General features: G+C 44.4%; 1 protein-coding gene across 1 annotated transcript in view; it reads left to right on the top strand.

The window, feature by feature from the left end:
• Positions 1-607: 607 nt before the first annotated feature.
• ANKRD33B (ankyrin repeat domain 33B) overlaps positions 608-18149 on the top strand; it is a 46438-nt gene continuing 28896 nt past the window's right edge. Inside the window, exon 1 of the mRNA XM_051610769.1 lies at positions 608-1012. Within this exon, the coding sequence (XP_051466729.1) occupies positions 608-1012 (405 nt within the window). The remainder of the gene's footprint in view (positions 1013-18149) is intronic.

The raw sequence follows: 18149 nt of genomic DNA, 5'->3' as shown, positions 1-18149 counted from the left end.
CGGAGCTCGGAGGTGCTGTGGAAAGCCGTGTTTCCCACCTCCCGGCCGCAGCCCTGTGGCTGCGCGCAGGGACCCGCCCGCTCCCCCCGCACACCGCCTGGGCACCCCCCGCCGCCCCCCCGGTGGCAGCGCGCTAAGCCGGAGCCCCGAGCTCCTCAAAGAGATGCTGAGCCGATTACGGGCCAGGAGTTTGCGAACTGCCTCCTCTGGCCAGATCTCCCCTCCCTGCCGGCAGCCTCTCCCCGCCACCCGCAGACGCCGCTCGGCTGGGCCGGCCCCCGGGGGAGCCCCGAGCGGCAGCAATGCCCTGGCCGGGGGCTCCTGCAGGGCCCCCCGCGGGAGGAGCCTGAAACTTGGGTGAGGAGGGGCAGAGGGATCCCGTTCCCAGCCCGCCGCGGGTGTGCCGGGCGGGAAAGGGCCACAGCTGTCGGCGGGGCAGAGCTCGGCGGGCGGGTGCGGGCTGCCGGGGGCACCGGGCGCCGTGACCGCCCCCCCGGGCAGCGCCCCGCGGCCTGCGGGCCAGGGAGTCCCGGCAGAGCCGCTGGCCGCGGGGCCGGGCGCCGGGCGGGGCGGAGGGGATCTCCCGCGTCCCGGCCCCGGGGCCACCATGGTGCTGCTGTCGGGGGACGGGGACCAGCTGGCCGGGGAGCGCGTCTGCCCCGCGCCGGCGGCGAAGGAGGTGCCCGGCGCCGAGGCGGAGAGCGGCCCCGAGGAGGGGGCGGCGGGGGCTGCAGTCGAGGGGCTAAACGAGGAGGAGAATGAGGAAGAAGAGGACTGCGAGGAGTACGAGGACTTCTCCGAGCTGCCCGACACCTGCAGCATCGCCTCAGACGACTCCTTCTACCCGCCGGGGGGGCTGGAGGAGGAGGACCTCAGGTCCCTGGAGCGCGACAGCCCCGAGGCGCTCAGCCTCTTCCGAGCCTGCTGCACCAACAACACCATCGTGCTCAAGGCGCTCATCCGCCAGGGTCCCGGGGAGGAGGAGGTGCGGGAGACCGACCGCAACCGCCGGGTGAGCATCCCGCGCCCTGCCCCGCCTGCCCCCGGGATCCCTTCATCCCCAGCCCCCGCGGAGGGAAGAGCATCTCCGCTGCCGCGCAACCCCCGAGCCCCCCGCTCCCCTGCGAAGGGGCAGGGCTGGGGCAGGCCTGCCTAGGTTGGGTGACCCCGCTTCCATTTGAAGGGGGGCTGCTCTGCAGTCCCGTGGGACGGGACGGGACGGGACGGGACCCCGTGCAGCGGGGACGGGAGAAGGGCGCGAGGCTCCGCCCTGCTAGGCGCAACTTTCCAGGCAAAGGAAGGGTCTGATTTGTGGGGAGAGGGGTCGAGATTCCAGTTTTCCCACCATCGGTTTGAAGTTGGGTCTTGCTTTCCAACAGCTTATTAGGGACAGAGAGTGGCTTCACCAGCAGTGGCTGTGTTCAGCAGGGCTAAACCTTCCTCTTCACTGGCCAGTCCATCCCCTGCGGTACTTCATACTTTTCCCCTCAAGAATTTGAACAACTGAACAAAGTTAATGTTTTCCTTTTTTTTTTCCTTTTTCTTTTTTTTTTTTTTTCCCCTTTAACTCCCCCCAAAATGTAAATTGCTCCCAGTTCCTAGAATGCTAAGCAGGGTTTGGGGTATTGCTGTGCTAAAATCCAACTTTTTGGAGTTCTCCTGATACTTGTTTTGTTGTTGGTGGCCTGTTTTGGGAGTTTGTATCAGTACAAGGTTTGTGATTCAGTTTTCACCTGTTACTTAGTTTACTGCAGGGACAGAAGTGTACTTCACTAAATCAGAAGGTGAAAACTTAGGAACGATTTCCTAGGTAACGTGTAACTGGGACATTTGAGCAACAATACAGAAGATGAGCAACAGCAACTGCTCTATTATTGCTACAATTTATATTAAAACTAAGAATTTTCACTTGTAGTTTGCATAACAAATTGTCTGTGACAGGAATGTTTTGAAAGAAAGTGTGAGGGATTTCAGTTGGGCAACCAAATTGCATATTCTGGCAAAATAAGTGGTCTTTGCATCAAAAATGATACAATAATTTGGGTTTGGGGCTGTTTGGGGAGGGTTTTTTTTTTGTCTTACATGTAGGTACTTGTACGACTTTCCCTACAAAATAACTTTATTTCGCCACCAAAGGATTGTTTTAATACCTATTTTTAGTGATCCAATTTTCGGTAAACTTCTGCAAAAAGATACAAATACACATCCAAGGCGGCAGCAAGCATGGTGGTGGAAATAAGCAGCTGAGGTTAGAAAACTTTTATATCAACTTTTCTTCTGCCCAAGCCAACATATGGTGTAGTTATGCTCTTTGTAACATGTGAGATTCAAAGGTATATCATGGGGGATGTTGACGATCCTGCAGATACACCTATCCTGTATATGAATCATAGAATCATAGGGCTTGGAAGGGACCTCTGGAGTCCTATCCCCCTGCTGCAGCAGAAACACCTAGGGCATATCACTCAGAAAGGCATCCAGACGGGTCTTGAAAGTCTCCAGAGAAGGAGACTCCACAACCTCTCTGGGAAGCCTGTTCCAGTGCTCTGTCACCCTCACAGTAAAGAAGTTCTTCCTCATGTTGAGGTGGAACTTCCTGTGTTACAGCTTGGTGCTGTTTCCCCTCGTCCTATCACAGGGCACCACTGAAAAGAGACTGGCCCATTCTTGACATCCACCCTTCAGATATTTATAGACATTAATAAGGTCACCTCTAAGTCTTCTCTTCTCAAGACTAAACACCCCAAGGTCTCTTAGCCTTTCCTCATGTGACAGATGTTCCAGACCCTTAATCATCCTTGTAGCTCTCTGTTGGACTCTTCCTAGCATATCCCTGTCCCTCTTGAACTGTGGAGCCCAGAACTGGACACACTACTCCAGGTGTGGTGTTACGAGGACAGAATAGAGGGGGAGGAGAACCCCCCTTGACTTGCTGGCCACGCTGTTCTTAATGTATCCCAAAATACTATTGGCTCTCTTGGCCACGAGGGCACATTGCTGTCCCATGGATAACTTGTTGTCCACCAGGACGTCAAGGTCCTTGTCCACAGGGCTGCTTTCTAGTAGGTCAGCCCCTAATCTATACTGATGCATGGTGTTTTTCTCCCCAGGTGCAGGACTCTACACTTACTCTTGTTGAACCTCATTAGGTTGATCTTTGCTCCCAAGCCTCTCTAGATCTCGCTGGATGGCTGCACAGCCTTCAGGTGAATCAGACAATCCTCCCAGCTTTGTGTCATCAGAAAACTTTCAGAGGACACACTCTATCCCTTCATCCAGGTCATTGATGAAGATGTTGAATGAGACTGGGCCCAGTATTGACCCCTTGGGAACACCACTAGGCCTGGGCTAGGACCCAAATCCAGCCCTGGCATTGCATGGATGCTTGCCTCCGATGAGGCCCATGGATTCATCACTCCTCTGGTCTGTGATGATGGGAGAGGTTTGGCCTCACTGTATGTGTGGCATAAAAGACCATGTGCCTCACAGCTGTCCTTTCTGAAGGGGTGGCCTTCCCACCCAGCAGAGGGTATGCAGCTGGCCGGGAAGGTGAAGGCATCCTCTGCCTCAGGGCTGAGTTGTGCAGAGCTGAGTCGGGGTTATGACAAAGCTGTGGTGAGGCATCAGCCTTCATCCCCCACTAGCTCCTTCTGCAGAGGTGATAGCTCAGGGTGGTGAAAACAGTGGATTCGCCTAGCTGGACAGCCCTCCCTTTTCCATTTCACTTCCCAAGAAACAAGGTATTCTTCATTAAGTCTCCAGCTTCCCAGAAAATAAACAAGATTTTAGCTTGAATCCGAATTGAAAGTTCCTCTTCCTTGTTCATGCTGTTAAAAAACCAGATTTTTTTCTCTACTTAAAGAAATATTCCATTTGAACTGAAATTAATATTTGACATCAAGTTATTTTTTCTGCAATTTTTTATGGAACCAAAGTTGTAATTCAGCAGCTTCATGAATGATGTGGGAGACATGAATTCAGATTCTCTCTCAGCCTCAGGGGATATAAACCCTCACAGTGGTACAGAGCAAGATAGCTTGAAGTTTTCCAGACAAGTGTGACCGGGATAGGAGCGGCCTTTCTGCTGGGAAGCTGAAATGTCAGGAATGACCACAGTACTGACGTCCCCATGGCAGGGTGGAGCCAGCCTGGGCACTTCTCATCCCCTCTTCCCAGGGATGGCAGCAGGGGATTGCTGGCCACCTGGTTAAACCACAGTCTGTTCTCCACAGGCTTACAATAAAATGTAGAAATAAAACACTGACTACTGTTCTGATTTTGTTCCTCTAGTCTCAACTTTTTCCCCAGCCACTGCTATTCAGAGAATCAGGGAAGTCATGCTATTTTGCATTAGAAACCCACCTTTTTCAGGTATCTTTACCTGACAAAAGGGAACTTTCCCTTAGTCCTTTCAATGCCCCTTCTGTGAAGTTTGTGCAACTCTTGAATTTGCATGTCATATAAAATCATTGTGCATTACCCATAAACAAAACTTAGTTTTACTGCCAAAAAGTAACAGAACGAATTACATACACCACTTGTGCTAATGGAATTTTCCAGTTGCTGAAATCTGTACTGTTAGCTTCAACATCATCTTTTGACAGGGTAATGTTGTTTACAGTACCATCTGGCATGGATTTATTGGAAAGCTTCATTTATTTACTTATCTATTTATTTATTTTTTACACTGTGAACAAGTAAGATGAACTTCTGTTTCTTCTAAGAGTTCTGTGAGGCAGGAGAGAGAAGGAAGAATAACTTGTTTTTTAGAAGTGGGATGGTGAAGGGAGGGCTGTCCAACTACAACTCTGATCTCATAACCTTTGTTACGTATGTACAGGACAGTTCCATTTTTTGCAACTGAAAAACTACCTTCTTTTTCAAAATGGACCAAACATGTAATGGATTATGGCAGTAAGACAATGCCATATTTTGATTCTGAAAGTAAACTCAAATCTCAAAACATAGCACAAAGAAAAAAATTCCAAATGGTAAAATTCTTAAAAATTATTTTGGGCACAAACAGCTGGAATTTTGCCATTGTTTTGGTTTTAAATTTTTACATAGGTCCTAAAGGAATGCTATGTGTTAATTTAAAGTCTGGAAGGATTTATTTAAAAAAATGCTAATATCCAGAGGTCAGTTTCCTTATTTTCCTCATCTTTTTTAGCAAAATACATAATTTCTCTCTTTTTGAGACAATTTGTGCAGCTGGATAGCAACATTTCATGGGGCTTCTGCAGAAGTGTGTTTTTCCTGTGCTTTGTGAGCTGCAGAACCACCTGTCAGGCACATGTTTTCATGAAATTCACCTTCCTGCAGTAAACCACACTCCACAACATTTATTAGTCACCACATGTAGCCTGAAGACAGGTACCTTTCCTGTCCTGTTTTCATTGTTGTTGAGACAACAGCAGTTTATATACAAATGTCTGCATAGGGTCCCCAAGGGGTTGATCCCCACATCTTCAGCTGCACAGCCCTCTGTATATGTCCCAAAAGTCCCAAAAGACTGACTTGTTATACTCGTGTTCTTTCCTTGGCAAATCTAATACTGAAATATTTGGAAAACAACTATGACAGCATATAACATACTTATTGTAGATCATAGAATGGTTTGGGTTGGAAGGGACCTTAAAGAGCATCTAGTTCCAAACCCTGTGAATGGGTAGGGACACCTCCCACCAGACCAGGTTGCTCAAAGCTCCATCCAACCTGGCCTTGAACACTTCCAGGGATGGAGCAGCCACAACTTCCCTTGTTCACTTTTAAACTGTTCTTCCTCATCCTCTCACTACATGTCCTTGTAAAAAGTCCCTCTCCATCTTTCCTGTAGGCCCCTTCAGGTACTGGAAGGCTGCTGTAAGGTCTCCCCAGAGCCTTCTCTTCTCCAGGCTGAACAACCCGACTCTCTCAGCCTGTCTTCATAGCAGAGGTGCTTCAGGAGACCTCTCATTCATTACTGCTGATGTATTTACCTACCGCATGCTGGCAATCATAAGGGATTTGCAAACATATATGAGAAAATAAAATCCTGGCTCCAGTGAAATCTCCTGATCTGGCAGGAACCAGAGTGTGATCCAGAAAATGATGCTGCTTTCGTCCATGTACTATGGGGCCTGGTTTTGCCTCCTTACTAGACACATTTCCAGAATTTCAGATAGTTGCATCTTGCAAGTTTTAACACCACTTCATATTAAATCTTGTGTGGAGACCACAATTATATATACTCAGAAAGGCAGAGTTTCAAAATCTGGTGTTCTGTTACCACAGAAGGAGAACAAATTTAGACATTTGCCATGACAATAGAGAAGGCAATAAGGGATTGGAGGGAGAGAGGGGAAAGAAAGCAAAGACATTCTCATTCCAGATCTGTAGAAGGGTTTTGCGTTAACTATCCATGTGGCATATGCTGTAACTCTGTATTTTAGAGTTGGTGTATGTCCAAAACCACTCTGTTGTAGTCTTTTTCAGCTTTTCATTTTTTATGTCATTGTTCAGTGTATAATGTCATCTGCTAGGAACCAATTTGCAGTTAAACAGTTTGTTACTGTATGTGGAGATCAGGCATTTGTGATCTTCATTTAATCCCCTGAAAAAGTGTGAAGACATAATCTATGTAGCTTGTAAACTCTTCCTTCTACTTTCAGAAAATAGACCTAAATCCATAAATGAGCACAGTTAACATTTCCTGCTAAAGCTTTATACAGGATGCTGTTGATCAGTATTAGTGCTTTGGAGTAAGTTTGCCTTTGAGGCTCAGTAGTTCTGCAGCTCTGTCACCAAGCAGACCTGGATTTGTGTGTGTGTTGTTCTGTCCTTTGTTTAGTTTTGTTTGTTTTTTGTTAAAGGAAGAAAACAGAGTTTTAAAGAGTTGATTTCTGGATCTAAATTTCTTTTTATTTCCCCTCTCATGATGTTTAGTAGAAAAAAACAAATGAAGAATTACCTGAGGAGGGACAATGAGGCATCAAAACCTGGAAATTGTTGTTTCTGAATAAACAAAAAAGTGATGTCCTGCCTAGAAACCTACTTGAAAAGCTTGTGAGAACATAGAGTTGTGCCAACTGTGGAAGTAAGCCCAAAGAAGTAGGAGGAGAAGAGAAGGTTCCTAGCAGTGTGGTTCACAGAATGGCATAGTGCATGAATTAAGAAGATGGTTTCCCTGTTCTCCTTCTCTCCTTAACAGAGAGCAGTGGGTTTCTCCAGAGGGTGATTTGGACATCTCTGCTGTACTATTACTGCTGTGCTCTCATCCTGGCAAAGAGCATCCCTCTGCTGACTTTTGAGAGAGTTTGCACATGAGACTCCTCATTTGGTGCGTGTCTACCTCCTGTAGAGGACACGCTGTGTTGGAGATCATCAGAGAGTGATCCTCTGCATTGACTGGAGATGTTTCTCTGAATACAACCTAAATGTGTTTGTGTGTTGCTGGCTGTAAAAGGACATTTTGGAATGGTATCACTCACCCAGTCACCTTACTGGACCCATGATGGCATCAGAAGCATCAGACCTGTCATGCTGGTCTCCTTGCTCTGTGCTGCAGACCTGTCCTCAGGAAGGCAGAGCCCCACAGGCTTTGCACTGCCAGAGTGAGACTGCATGGGGTAACTACGCTAGTTTAGGGAGTGTTACCCTTCAGAGTTTTACACAGAGAGTCCTTAATGGAGTTGACACCCAAATCTTTTTTTGCCGAAGGGCTGTGCTTCTAACACTGATACTGGCTGAGAAGGACAGCGAGCCAGTGGTTCAGTTCCCAGGTCCTGGGTGAAGGGATATTGGGCTGGATGATGCTTTTATAGAAAGCCATATATCACAAAAAGTGCCAGAGCTCATGTGAGACTCCATTAACCTGTTTTTATTATTTTTGTTATCTTCATGATACTTGAGTGCAAAAATAAAAAATTAGGAGTACAGCATTTTGTGGTGAGGAATGAAGATTTCCTTGTCAGATACTGCAGTTAGTTGTCATGGCACATAGTGCAAGTCATCCCGTGGTAGAAAAAGGATTTGACAATATCATCTGCTATAGTGCTGGGAAATTTTCTCAAACTTTCATAGGCAGTTTCAGTTCCCTCATACTCTCTCATGCAAAGTAGTCTCATGGGAAGGATTGTATTGAAACTTAACTGTGAAAGGGAATTTTTTAGGGTGGAAATAGTTTTAAAAATACCATAGCAGCAAAAGTAATCTAATTTAAATCCTTAAAAAAAGGTGCAGAAATGCCCCAAATGCACTAAAAAAAAGTCCCTGGATATATATACGTGCTTAAAAAGGAAGTGAGTAAGCAAGGCAAAGCAAAGCACAGTAGGTCTCAAAATACAGAAGCTGCTTGAAACAAATTGGAAACTCTTCAAATACTGAAATTACAACTCAGGGGAAGCCATCAGAAAGGAGTAGATAGAGCATGAAAAAGATGAAGTCAGTTGGCTAAGAGGGAATTTGGTGAGCTATTCAGAGCGTCAACCAGATTGATACAGATAGGCAGTGGGAGGCGTCACAAGGGCGTGGGTGGGTTAGCTGCCTGCCTGCCCTTGTCTGCATTCATCTGAAGCGTTAGGTGAGTAATGCCTTTGTAAATCTGGCACAGAAACATATCCTCTAAAATAACTGAAAAAGAAGTATATGCCCAGAACATGATTTCAGTGGAGTAAAGGGAACAATTAATAAGGACCATGAGGGTGCTAAGGATGCAGGTCTTTGGCAGACCACTGGAAACACATAACCAGATCTGCTGCATCCTGCATGCAGCTGACAGGTAATGACATGTTGTCGCTATCTGCGACCTATTGTATCTCCTTTTTGGAGTGAATTTAACTGATCGGGATCTGCCGAGAGGTCCGCACGCAGCGCTCGCCTCTCACAGAGGAGCAGCGAGCTTCGGCACTGACTTCTCGGGTGAGACACTTGTTCAATGCTCACTAGTGTTTCCAATAACAGCAGCCAATCCCCAATTAGAATTTACGAATACATGGTTTATTGAGGAGAAAAATAAAACATTTTGGGGCAGGAGACTCAAGATAATCAAAATACATAGGATCTGTAAAATAACTTTAAAACACCAAATACCAAGAACTTAAATATGCTCTAATACTTATATACAGATAGGCCTTATTTACACACCCAGATTAATTATTATTATCACACAGAGGGGACGAAAGAGGGATATGCCCGACGCTTGTCCCATATAGGGTCACAGTTTGTGTGCAGGTGAGACAGGAACACCTCAGGGAGAGACTGATACCCAGAATACAATCCCTTACTTTGTTCCTGAGATGGTCTAGGTACTTTTATAGCAGCTGCGGGTGACTTCCCCTGCAACCCGGTCTTAGAACCACGGGTGGCAGGAAGAAGTCTCACCACACGTGCTCAGCAGCAGGCAGGGAGGCAGGAACCGCAGGCATGGAGGCAGGAACTGTAAAAAGCCGCGGGCGAGGCGGGACGAGCCAGGTCTGCAGGGAGCCGGGACTAGCCGGGACTAGCCGGGACTAGCCGGGGCGAGCTGGGGCTGCAGGCAAGCAGGTAAACAAGAACAGCAAGCAAGCAGGTAAACAGGAGCGGGGACCTCTGGCAGGCAGGCAGACACCCCGAAGGCGCAGGTCACCCCCCAAAAAGCAAGCAGCAGCAGCTTCAGTGTCTGTCCAAAAAGCACGCCCCAAATCAGCAGGCACGCTGTCTCTTTTATGGGTCTCCTTTGCTCCCAATTGGCCAGTCTCTTGTTTCTGGGGCTTCTCAGCCAATCAGGCAGCGACTTTTTCCCGCCACTGCTGTCACCGGGCAGACTTGCGGTTTGCAACCTTGTTGCGGTTTTCCCGCCACTGCTCTTGTTAGCAGCTGGCTACCTCTTCATGGCTCTGAGTTGTTGTTTTCTGGCAGAGGAGGCAGGCAGGAGAGGGTTTCAAGTGCCACGTGGAGCAGCCATTTAAGTCAGTTGTGACTGCTGACCTAAAGGGCATATTATATTCGTGTGAGGAAAGGTCTGGTCCTTCACAGATGTAATTTTTATTTAGTGTCAAAAGCGGCGTTGGCTAAAAGATATAACTCCTACTGAAACTGATAGATACATCAACGTGAGAAAGCTGTGCAAGTTTAATCTACTCTCAAGCGATTAAGTGGTGAAGAGCGGTTTCCTTGAAGAATTTTGACAAATTGCTTAATGTGAAGTGTATGGAACAGAAGGGATGTTTTTAGTCTGGTGGTAGCCCAGAAGTAAAGGTCATTGAAATATTTTGTTCTAGTTTAAGCAGTCTTTCATGTTGGTATCTTAAGTCAAGTATTGGGACTTGCAGAGCTCCTCAGATATGCAGTGATGACCCTGGTTATCCAGCTGAGCACTGGTTGACTCCAGGTGTAATAAAATACAGATGCATTTAAAATCTAATGATTGTCTAACAAGACCTGTTGTTTGGGACATCTGTCATCAATAATTATGACAGATCTATAATTGTGTCTTCAACAGAATATGTCTGTAACACAGGTAAGAAATGTGACTTAACTGCATTTTTCCCGGAGGCTCTTGGAGGCTTTTTTCAGAGTGCATAATGTGCCACTGCTAATTCCTCTGTCTCATTAGGAGACACAAATTTCTCTTCTCATGGAGGAATATTAGCACTAATTTTATCCCTTAAAGTTTGTAAGATCATTCCCCTGAAATTTTTTTGAGGCATAAAATGCTCTCCAAAGTTCAAGATTTAGATAAATACAGGGTTATTGTAATCTGGTATTTTAAAAGGGTTATTTTGAAGCAGTGCATAGGTATTGTAAATAGGTGACTTCCAACAAAAGATCCCTTTGATGTTGAAGCTGTGAGAAAGAGTATATCTCGAAGACCTTAAGAGGGAGAAAGGAGCCTCAGAAAAGTCCATTAAGAGCAATTATCTTCAGAAAAGTTAGGTTTAAATCCTACAATAAAGGAGGTGGAAAAAGACAATGCCATTGCTCTCCTTCTTGCTCATGGACTCAGGACTCCCATGCAGAAGACTTAGGTTAACTGCAGCCTGATACACAAGAAAAAAACTCCAGAAGCATCCTGGGGAAAAAAAAACAAACACAACAACAAAAAACCACAAAAACGTATTTTTTCCTTTTTACTGTCTCTGCTAGCAATCTTGTATCTTCTTACAGCAGGAAACGCGCAATCTTTAATAATTTCTTCCTGGTTCTGTTTTGCCTCCCTGCTGTTGCTCTAAATGTAAGTGTTGTGGTTCTGGCTTTTCAGCTCCATTAAACGGTGTGTTGCACAGAGCATTGGTAGTGTTGAAGGTGCCTTAAAACTGGATCTTCCCAAAAAGATATGGAAATTCTCCTTATTTTAAGTGACTGCTGAAATAACTGCTGGTTGATGTTGCTTAGAGCCTTCAGGGTGGCTTCAGAGAAGCAGGCTTTTCTCAGCTCACTCCCGTGTGACTCAGTGGTTATGGAAGGGTGTTCCAGCTGGCCTGGCTTTGGACTGAGAGCTCGCTGAGGCTGGGCCAAGTGTGCTTTCCAGAATATAGTCACCTCTGTGATAGAAGCTGTGTGGCCTGAAAGCTGTCAGAGGTGTTCAGTCCTTTCCAGAGAAGAAGAAGGCAGGGACTTCTTTGGAAGAGATGCATGCTCTGGTTTCGTTCTAATTACAATTCACCCCTAAGCGGAAACCAACTACAAAACCTGGAGCTCAGAAAATATTTTGGGTATAAGTAATTTTAAAAGGGTTGGTTTAAGAGACCCCCACATCTGGGATGTGGGGAACACAGCTGTTGCAAATTGAAACTCATAAGCTGAGAAGCAGAGGGCATCTTATGTTAATATGGCACTACATAGAGCTCCACAATCCTGAAAGCTTTCAGTTGCTGTACTTGCTGCTTTAGGTTTTCCATGCTATCTCTAAATTAGCAGGTTTTATCTTTTTTTAAAGAGGATATGATAAGAGCAAAACCTAACAAAGCTATAGCTTCATGATGTTTGTTGGTGACGTTCAGGCATTCATTTTTGAGCCATTCAATCGGTTTCTGTGTGCCTCAACATATATAAATAATATGTGACTATATGGAGGATCCCTGCATTGTTTTGATCCCAGTAATTCTACTGATACCTGACATACATAGACAGTAGTGGAAGTGATTCATCTCTGGGTACTGTTGTTCTTCTACCTTCCTCTCCTCAAAGGCTAAGATTTTTAACCTACAGAAAAATCATTCAGTTTCCAGTAGGATTTCTCCATGAGACTAAGGTAGCACAAGTGCTTGGCCTGAGGGGTGTTTCAAATCTTTGGGTAAGGAGTGCTCCTTGAATTAGGGTACTACTCTGTGTAGAAACCACTTTTCAGATCTCATGCCTGAGCTGAAACAAAGTGCATGCTGATACTGTTTCTCAGGAAGAAAAGTTAAAACAGATGGCACTGCTAACAAGCACCTCATGGCTCTGAAAAACTGCATCCTGTTGAGTTTCAGTAGCCTGTAGGAGAGCTACCAAGCCTCAAGTACCCGGGAAAGGAAGTGGATCCACAAGCCGCAAAATTCCCAAGTTCTTCAGCTCCTAGCTAAGTACCAGTAAGTACTGTCTGGTACCTCATATGGCAAGGCTTTAGATTTCAAGGCAGGATCTCTGAGGAAGAAAGAACAAATGGTCCCATCTCAGGCACTGGGCTCAGAGCTGTCTGCTCAGAAGCACCACAGGAGTGATGGATTCAGGTCACAGCTGTGAGGGACAGTGGGTCTCCAGATCGTCCAGCATCAGAAAGATCTTAACGTTGAGTTCCCTTCATGTCCTTTGTTCCTGCTAGCGCTGGAAGCAGTGACAGGGGCTGTGGTCCCCTGAGGAGCAGAGTCAGCGCTGGCAGGGATGGGGACGCTCGGCCCCTCATTGGGTAGTGCCTTTTTCAGAGGTGTGAGACTTGCTTGCTTTTCACTCCTTCAGGCTTGTCCCTAGGTTTGAGGGGATGTTTCAGAAAGGCTTTTGAGATTGGTTCACTTCTGCATGTGCCACAAAAACCACTTGTTGTCGTATTAATTTTAATCACATGGGTCTTGTGTGTGTGCTTGGGAATAATATAAACTCTGAAAATAAATGCTAACAAATGTTGAACAAGGAGTAGAAGTAATTAAGGTATCTATTTGGATCTATTGAGACATTCCAACAGGTATTTTTGTTTTCAAAATTTGTTCTGCTACTCAAGAAGAGATAGACTGAAAGACAGAGAAACCTGATCTAGTTGAAGATGTCCCTGCTCACTGTGGATGGGGTGGACTATGTGACCTCTAAAGGTCCCTTCCGACCCAAACTATTCTACGATTCTATTTTTTAAAAAATCACAGCAACCCAGCAAGCCCCATTTTACCTTTTGACAAGTATTACTGTGTAACAGAGACCCAACAAAAACCAGGGGATTTTTCATAATACTATACAGTGTTGGTAGTACTTCATCTTCACAGAGGAAAATGATAGTGAGATTGAGAAGTAACTCCTGTGTGACGTTACAGGTGTTGGTTGTTTCATGCCAGATGATCCTAATGTGCATCAGGTTTATCTTAATCTACATTTCATTGAAACACATTTTTCTTCCTCTAAATAAAAGTGGTACATGATCACTAACTAAATCTCATTGTTAATTTTGAAATAAAGATTGTTTTGGAAAGCATCAACAGCCTTTTAGTTGCAGAAGATCCCACTAGGTAAGCACAGGCTGTGTGTCCATTGCAGCCAGCACTTGGCCCAGGTTTTCTCTGAGTCTGGAGCAGTTCTCCTAATTCACCTTTTTTATTTAGGCTTTTCAATTTAAAGAGCCAGAACTAGCATAATTTGAAAGGGCTGGTGATACTTCCTGCTGTATTATGGTTTTGGAAATTAATAGTGCTGATAGTAAAATTGGCATAATATCTATTTGCAAATGCTGTGTACTTTTTTTCAGAAATGACAAGATAGCTTTCAGGTAGGATGACACAGTAATAACACGATGCTCCAGTTTTCCCCAAATTAGTATTTTTTTTATTAATTTTGGTACCGTTTCCAGTTCTCATACTTTATTTATACAAGTCATGCTGTTCTGGGTAGTTTTTTGGTAATTGAGTATTGCCTGCTAACAGTTTTTCCTCATATTCTTCCTATACTGCCTGTCACTGCATGGAATTAAGTTTAACTTTTGTGACCGAGGTGTTGCACAAAGGCCACTTAGTAAAAACTGCTGGTAGACATTTTAAATAGAAAGGGTAAATCTCTGGGGGATGTGAAAGAGCTCCCACGGGCTTTATTTGAGACAGGAGTTTACCTTTAATGTTTTCATAAATAAAGTTTCTCTCAGAAGGTTACCTTCCAAATTTCTTAAAATGTTACACCATATAGATTTGAATTTAACCATTTCTTAGGGTTCTTTCATTAAAATAAAAATGACAGCCCTCCAACCTGGGCTAAATATACTCCTATAGCATACCCAGTGTGTCACAATAAGAAATAATTAAGCACAGTCAGAAGAGGATGGTTGTCACAGAGTTTGTAGTTGCACATCTGGCAGTGAATTAGCAATTCAAATTGTATCCACTGTGGGAAAAAACAACAATGTGGAAATAGTTCCCATTTTTAAATTCTATTATTTTCTATTATGTCTGTTTAATTCCACAGGGAGCAATTTGAAAACAAGCTGATACAAAACGGGAATGACTCACGGTCGGGCTTTTGTCGCTTCACACGTTTCAGATGTATAATGCTTTGAGCCTGATCCTGTAATACTGTCTCACATATCTGGGGCCTTTTTTTTTTTTCAGTCTGTCTTTTGCCTCTTAGTACATGAGGCCCAATCTTTGGGACAGCCTGCGTGCAGATAGACCAAAGGCTGATGACAAGAGATGCTGCCAGAGGCCACCACAGCTCAGAATTGCACCCTCAGGGAACTTTTGTCTCTGTTAGTACTGGAGAGGGGCCTTACACATCAGCCATTGCTATTAGTTCTCTGGAGTAAAAAAGTGGCAGATAACACATTAAGTAAGTTCATAAAAATGCAGCCTTTCAGGGGGTATTTGGCTTTTTTTTTTTTTTCCTTTTTCTTTTTAAGAAAACCTAGTTACCTTCCTAATTGTTTCTCATATGAAAAAAAAGCTCAGCACACCTATCTACTGTTTGATTGGGAAACATGGGAAAGCTGCGTGTTTATTCATACAGGTGTCTTTAGGTGTGGAGGAAGGCAAAGGGAAGACTGTCTTGGGAAGGCAATAGGGTATTTCTGCGTATCTGAAATTATCAAGTGGGTTTGAAGGTTTCAAGAGAAGGCAGAGTCAAAGCTTAGGTCCATAAAGGAGTTAATTTCAAATACTTCTTTCCACAGAAGAAGATTTTCTGTGAAGATCATGAAATAACAATAGCTTGTCGGGGAAAGGGCATAGAATAACAAGTATTGCTTGGTTTTGGAAAATGAACTACTACCAATATTAATGAAACCTTAGTGTTTAGACTTACAAAGCGCTTCTGAGCTAGTAAAAAGTGCAAGCAAAATAGAGGAGTTTTCTGGTTGCCCTGAGACAAGTGTAACTGCATAGTAAATGCCAAGATGCAAGGAGCAGTGGCAGAGGAAGCCAGAGGAAACCCACAGCTGGGAAGCAACAGGTTGTTTTCCCTGCCATGCTGCAGGCACCTCGTCACCATCATGTCAGGCGAGTCCTGTTTGCACGGGAGACTGGGCAGCGTAACCATGCTGGAGCTGCTCTGCAGTGCTGCAGCAGCTGATCTCCTTGTGCTGAGCTGCCAGCCTGGAATAAAACCCACATCGTTCCTGGAGGGCAACCTGGTCAGTGGTTTGATGAGGGAGTGAAACTGCCTACTGTTTCATTGGTGACAGGGAAAGAAAATGTTAAGGTCCCTGGGAATGGGGTGAAAGCATCTTCCTCCTTCCCCAGGGACAGAAAATCAGTGCAATGCCCCAGGCAGGGACTGTCCCACAGCCTGCAAGCAGGGGCTGTGTGGGAAGGCTCAGGTGGCTTCCTGGGTTTACAATACTTATCTCCATACAAGTTTCCTTGAAGTGTGTTCGATCCATTACATGTATGTGGAAAATTCCCTGCAAAAGTGAGATAATTAAATCTGACAGTGCTGCCTGATCAAATTACACCTGTTGAAATAAATATAGTTGCCTGCTTTTGGATTTGAAGAATATAAGCAGATATTACAGTCCTTTCTCAGCATACATTACCTCCTAATCTTCCTGTTAGTGATAGGACATGAGGCAAACATTGAAATATTTAATACTTGTGAGATATTTTAGAAGAAATAAGCCATATAAGCATCCCAGAACAAAAAGAAGAAAGAGACTTAGTGAATAGATGTCAGCCTTTTTCTTAAAATTGATCACCCAAATTGTCTTTCTCTAAGACCCAAGATTGTGAAATGCCTTTAACTTACTCTTGTAATTCTATCTTTCCGTGGACATTTTTAGCTTGACCTAGTTTATGCTTATTACAGTCAGTGCAATTGATGTATGAGCAGAGGCTCCATGCACAGATAGATGCGGGTAGAGCTGTGGTATTTTGGTGTGTATCTATGTGATTGTTATGGTGCATTTCACAGATTACAAATGTACAGTGAGTGGATTGTCCACTAAGGATCTGCATTCAATTAAAAAATAATTACCTGGAGGTTTCTAGTAAGGTGATGCTGTTGCACTGTGTGTCTCGTATCTCAGGTCTAGCACTCTCTTTTCTGCTATCCTTAAAGCTATGAAATCCCCTTGCTCAGGTCATTAAAAATACTATGATCTTTCTTCAGAGTGTTAGTACTAGATCAGTAGAGACTCTTACCTTCTTGTGCTAGGTCCACGACTCAGTCACCCTATTAGACATAGACAGTAAATGTGGGGCAAAACAGATTAACACCACTGACTAACTGGATAAATACGTGTGATCCCTGTGATAAATCCTGCAGACAGGAAGGATTTTAAAAACACAAGGTCTCCTTTGTTATGGGTGCAAAGGGAGAGCAGCTCCATGTCAGGCCTTGGTGTTTCAGGACTGTGGTAGCTGGGGTGCAGGCACTGAACCCACAGCTGCACACTCCTGGTGCCACTACCAGCCCAGCTCCCTGGTGCTGTGTCTGCTGGAGCACAGATTTCCATGCTAGACCTGTTCATAAGGCCACATGCCTGGATACTGAGTAGTTATGTGAAAAAATTGCTCTGCAGAGCTACGATGTGTGTTTTTCTGAAGCAGTACATCCCCAGCAGACTGGAATGAGGGCTGCTGGCTTCATGCTGGGCTGCTTACAGGGAAAACCAGCCACTGCATTTAAAGAGTTCAGCATCTGTCTCTCTTATACTGCTGTTATTATTTGACAAGTTGAGCGTGCAGGAAAGTACAGTTCACAATTCTGTAATTAATATCCTCTGTTAACTAGTCTACCATCTTTCATCCGCCAATCTGCAGAGTTTGAAAATATAGTTCAAATATATCCGTGGCAACATATGTTGTTTTGACAACTACCTACCTACCTACATAAATACATATATAAATAAATAAACAGAAATCATTATTACTATTTCTGTATTCCAAGATAGTAATTGTAATTGCCTTTGGTGAGCTTAACATGAATGTCGGCCCTTCTATTCTGTTTACTCCTTGCTGTCCATAGAACACATTGCTCTGGGGAGGAAGTTTTTAAAACGGCACATAGGTACCTAGTTCCGAGCTTGAATAGATGTCTAAAAATACCATATTTTCCACTTCCCTGTTTAGTTAATATTTCTAGTACAGTGATTGCATCAGTTCTGATTTATCACTTAAATTGTTGGTGTGTGTCTTATAGGAAAGAGGAGTTACAGCAAAGCCTATATGGTTTGGCAGCTTTTCTGTCAAAGGGCAAGTGAGGATTGTTCATGTGATATAAAAACTAACACAAATGTTCAAATACTTTCAATTAATTTCACAAACTTGCTTCTGTTCCTTCCCAGAGTCATGTCCTGTTGTTCCCTTTAAGATTTTAAGATGTTCAGAGAGTGTATCGTGAAAGACTCTACCTTATTATTTGCACTACTGCAACCAATAACATAATTCCAAAATATATTATTTTAAAGTCTACCTGTATTGGCTGAACTTTTAAGGTTATTGCTACAAAGCAATAGCAGTTGGTACAATCATGTTATTATCAACAGTTCTGTGCAAATATCCAATATGAGGTTTTCAATTGTTAAGGGG

Source organism: Apus apus, chromosome 2, assembly GCF_020740795.1.
Source record: "Apus apus isolate bApuApu2 chromosome 2, bApuApu2.pri.cur, whole genome shotgun sequence".
NCBI classification, from domain to species: Eukaryota; Metazoa; Chordata; class Aves; order Apodiformes; family Apodidae; genus Apus; species Apus apus.
The sequence above is the reverse complement of the archived record's forward strand: the minus strand, read 5'-3'. Positions and strand labels throughout refer to the sequence as shown.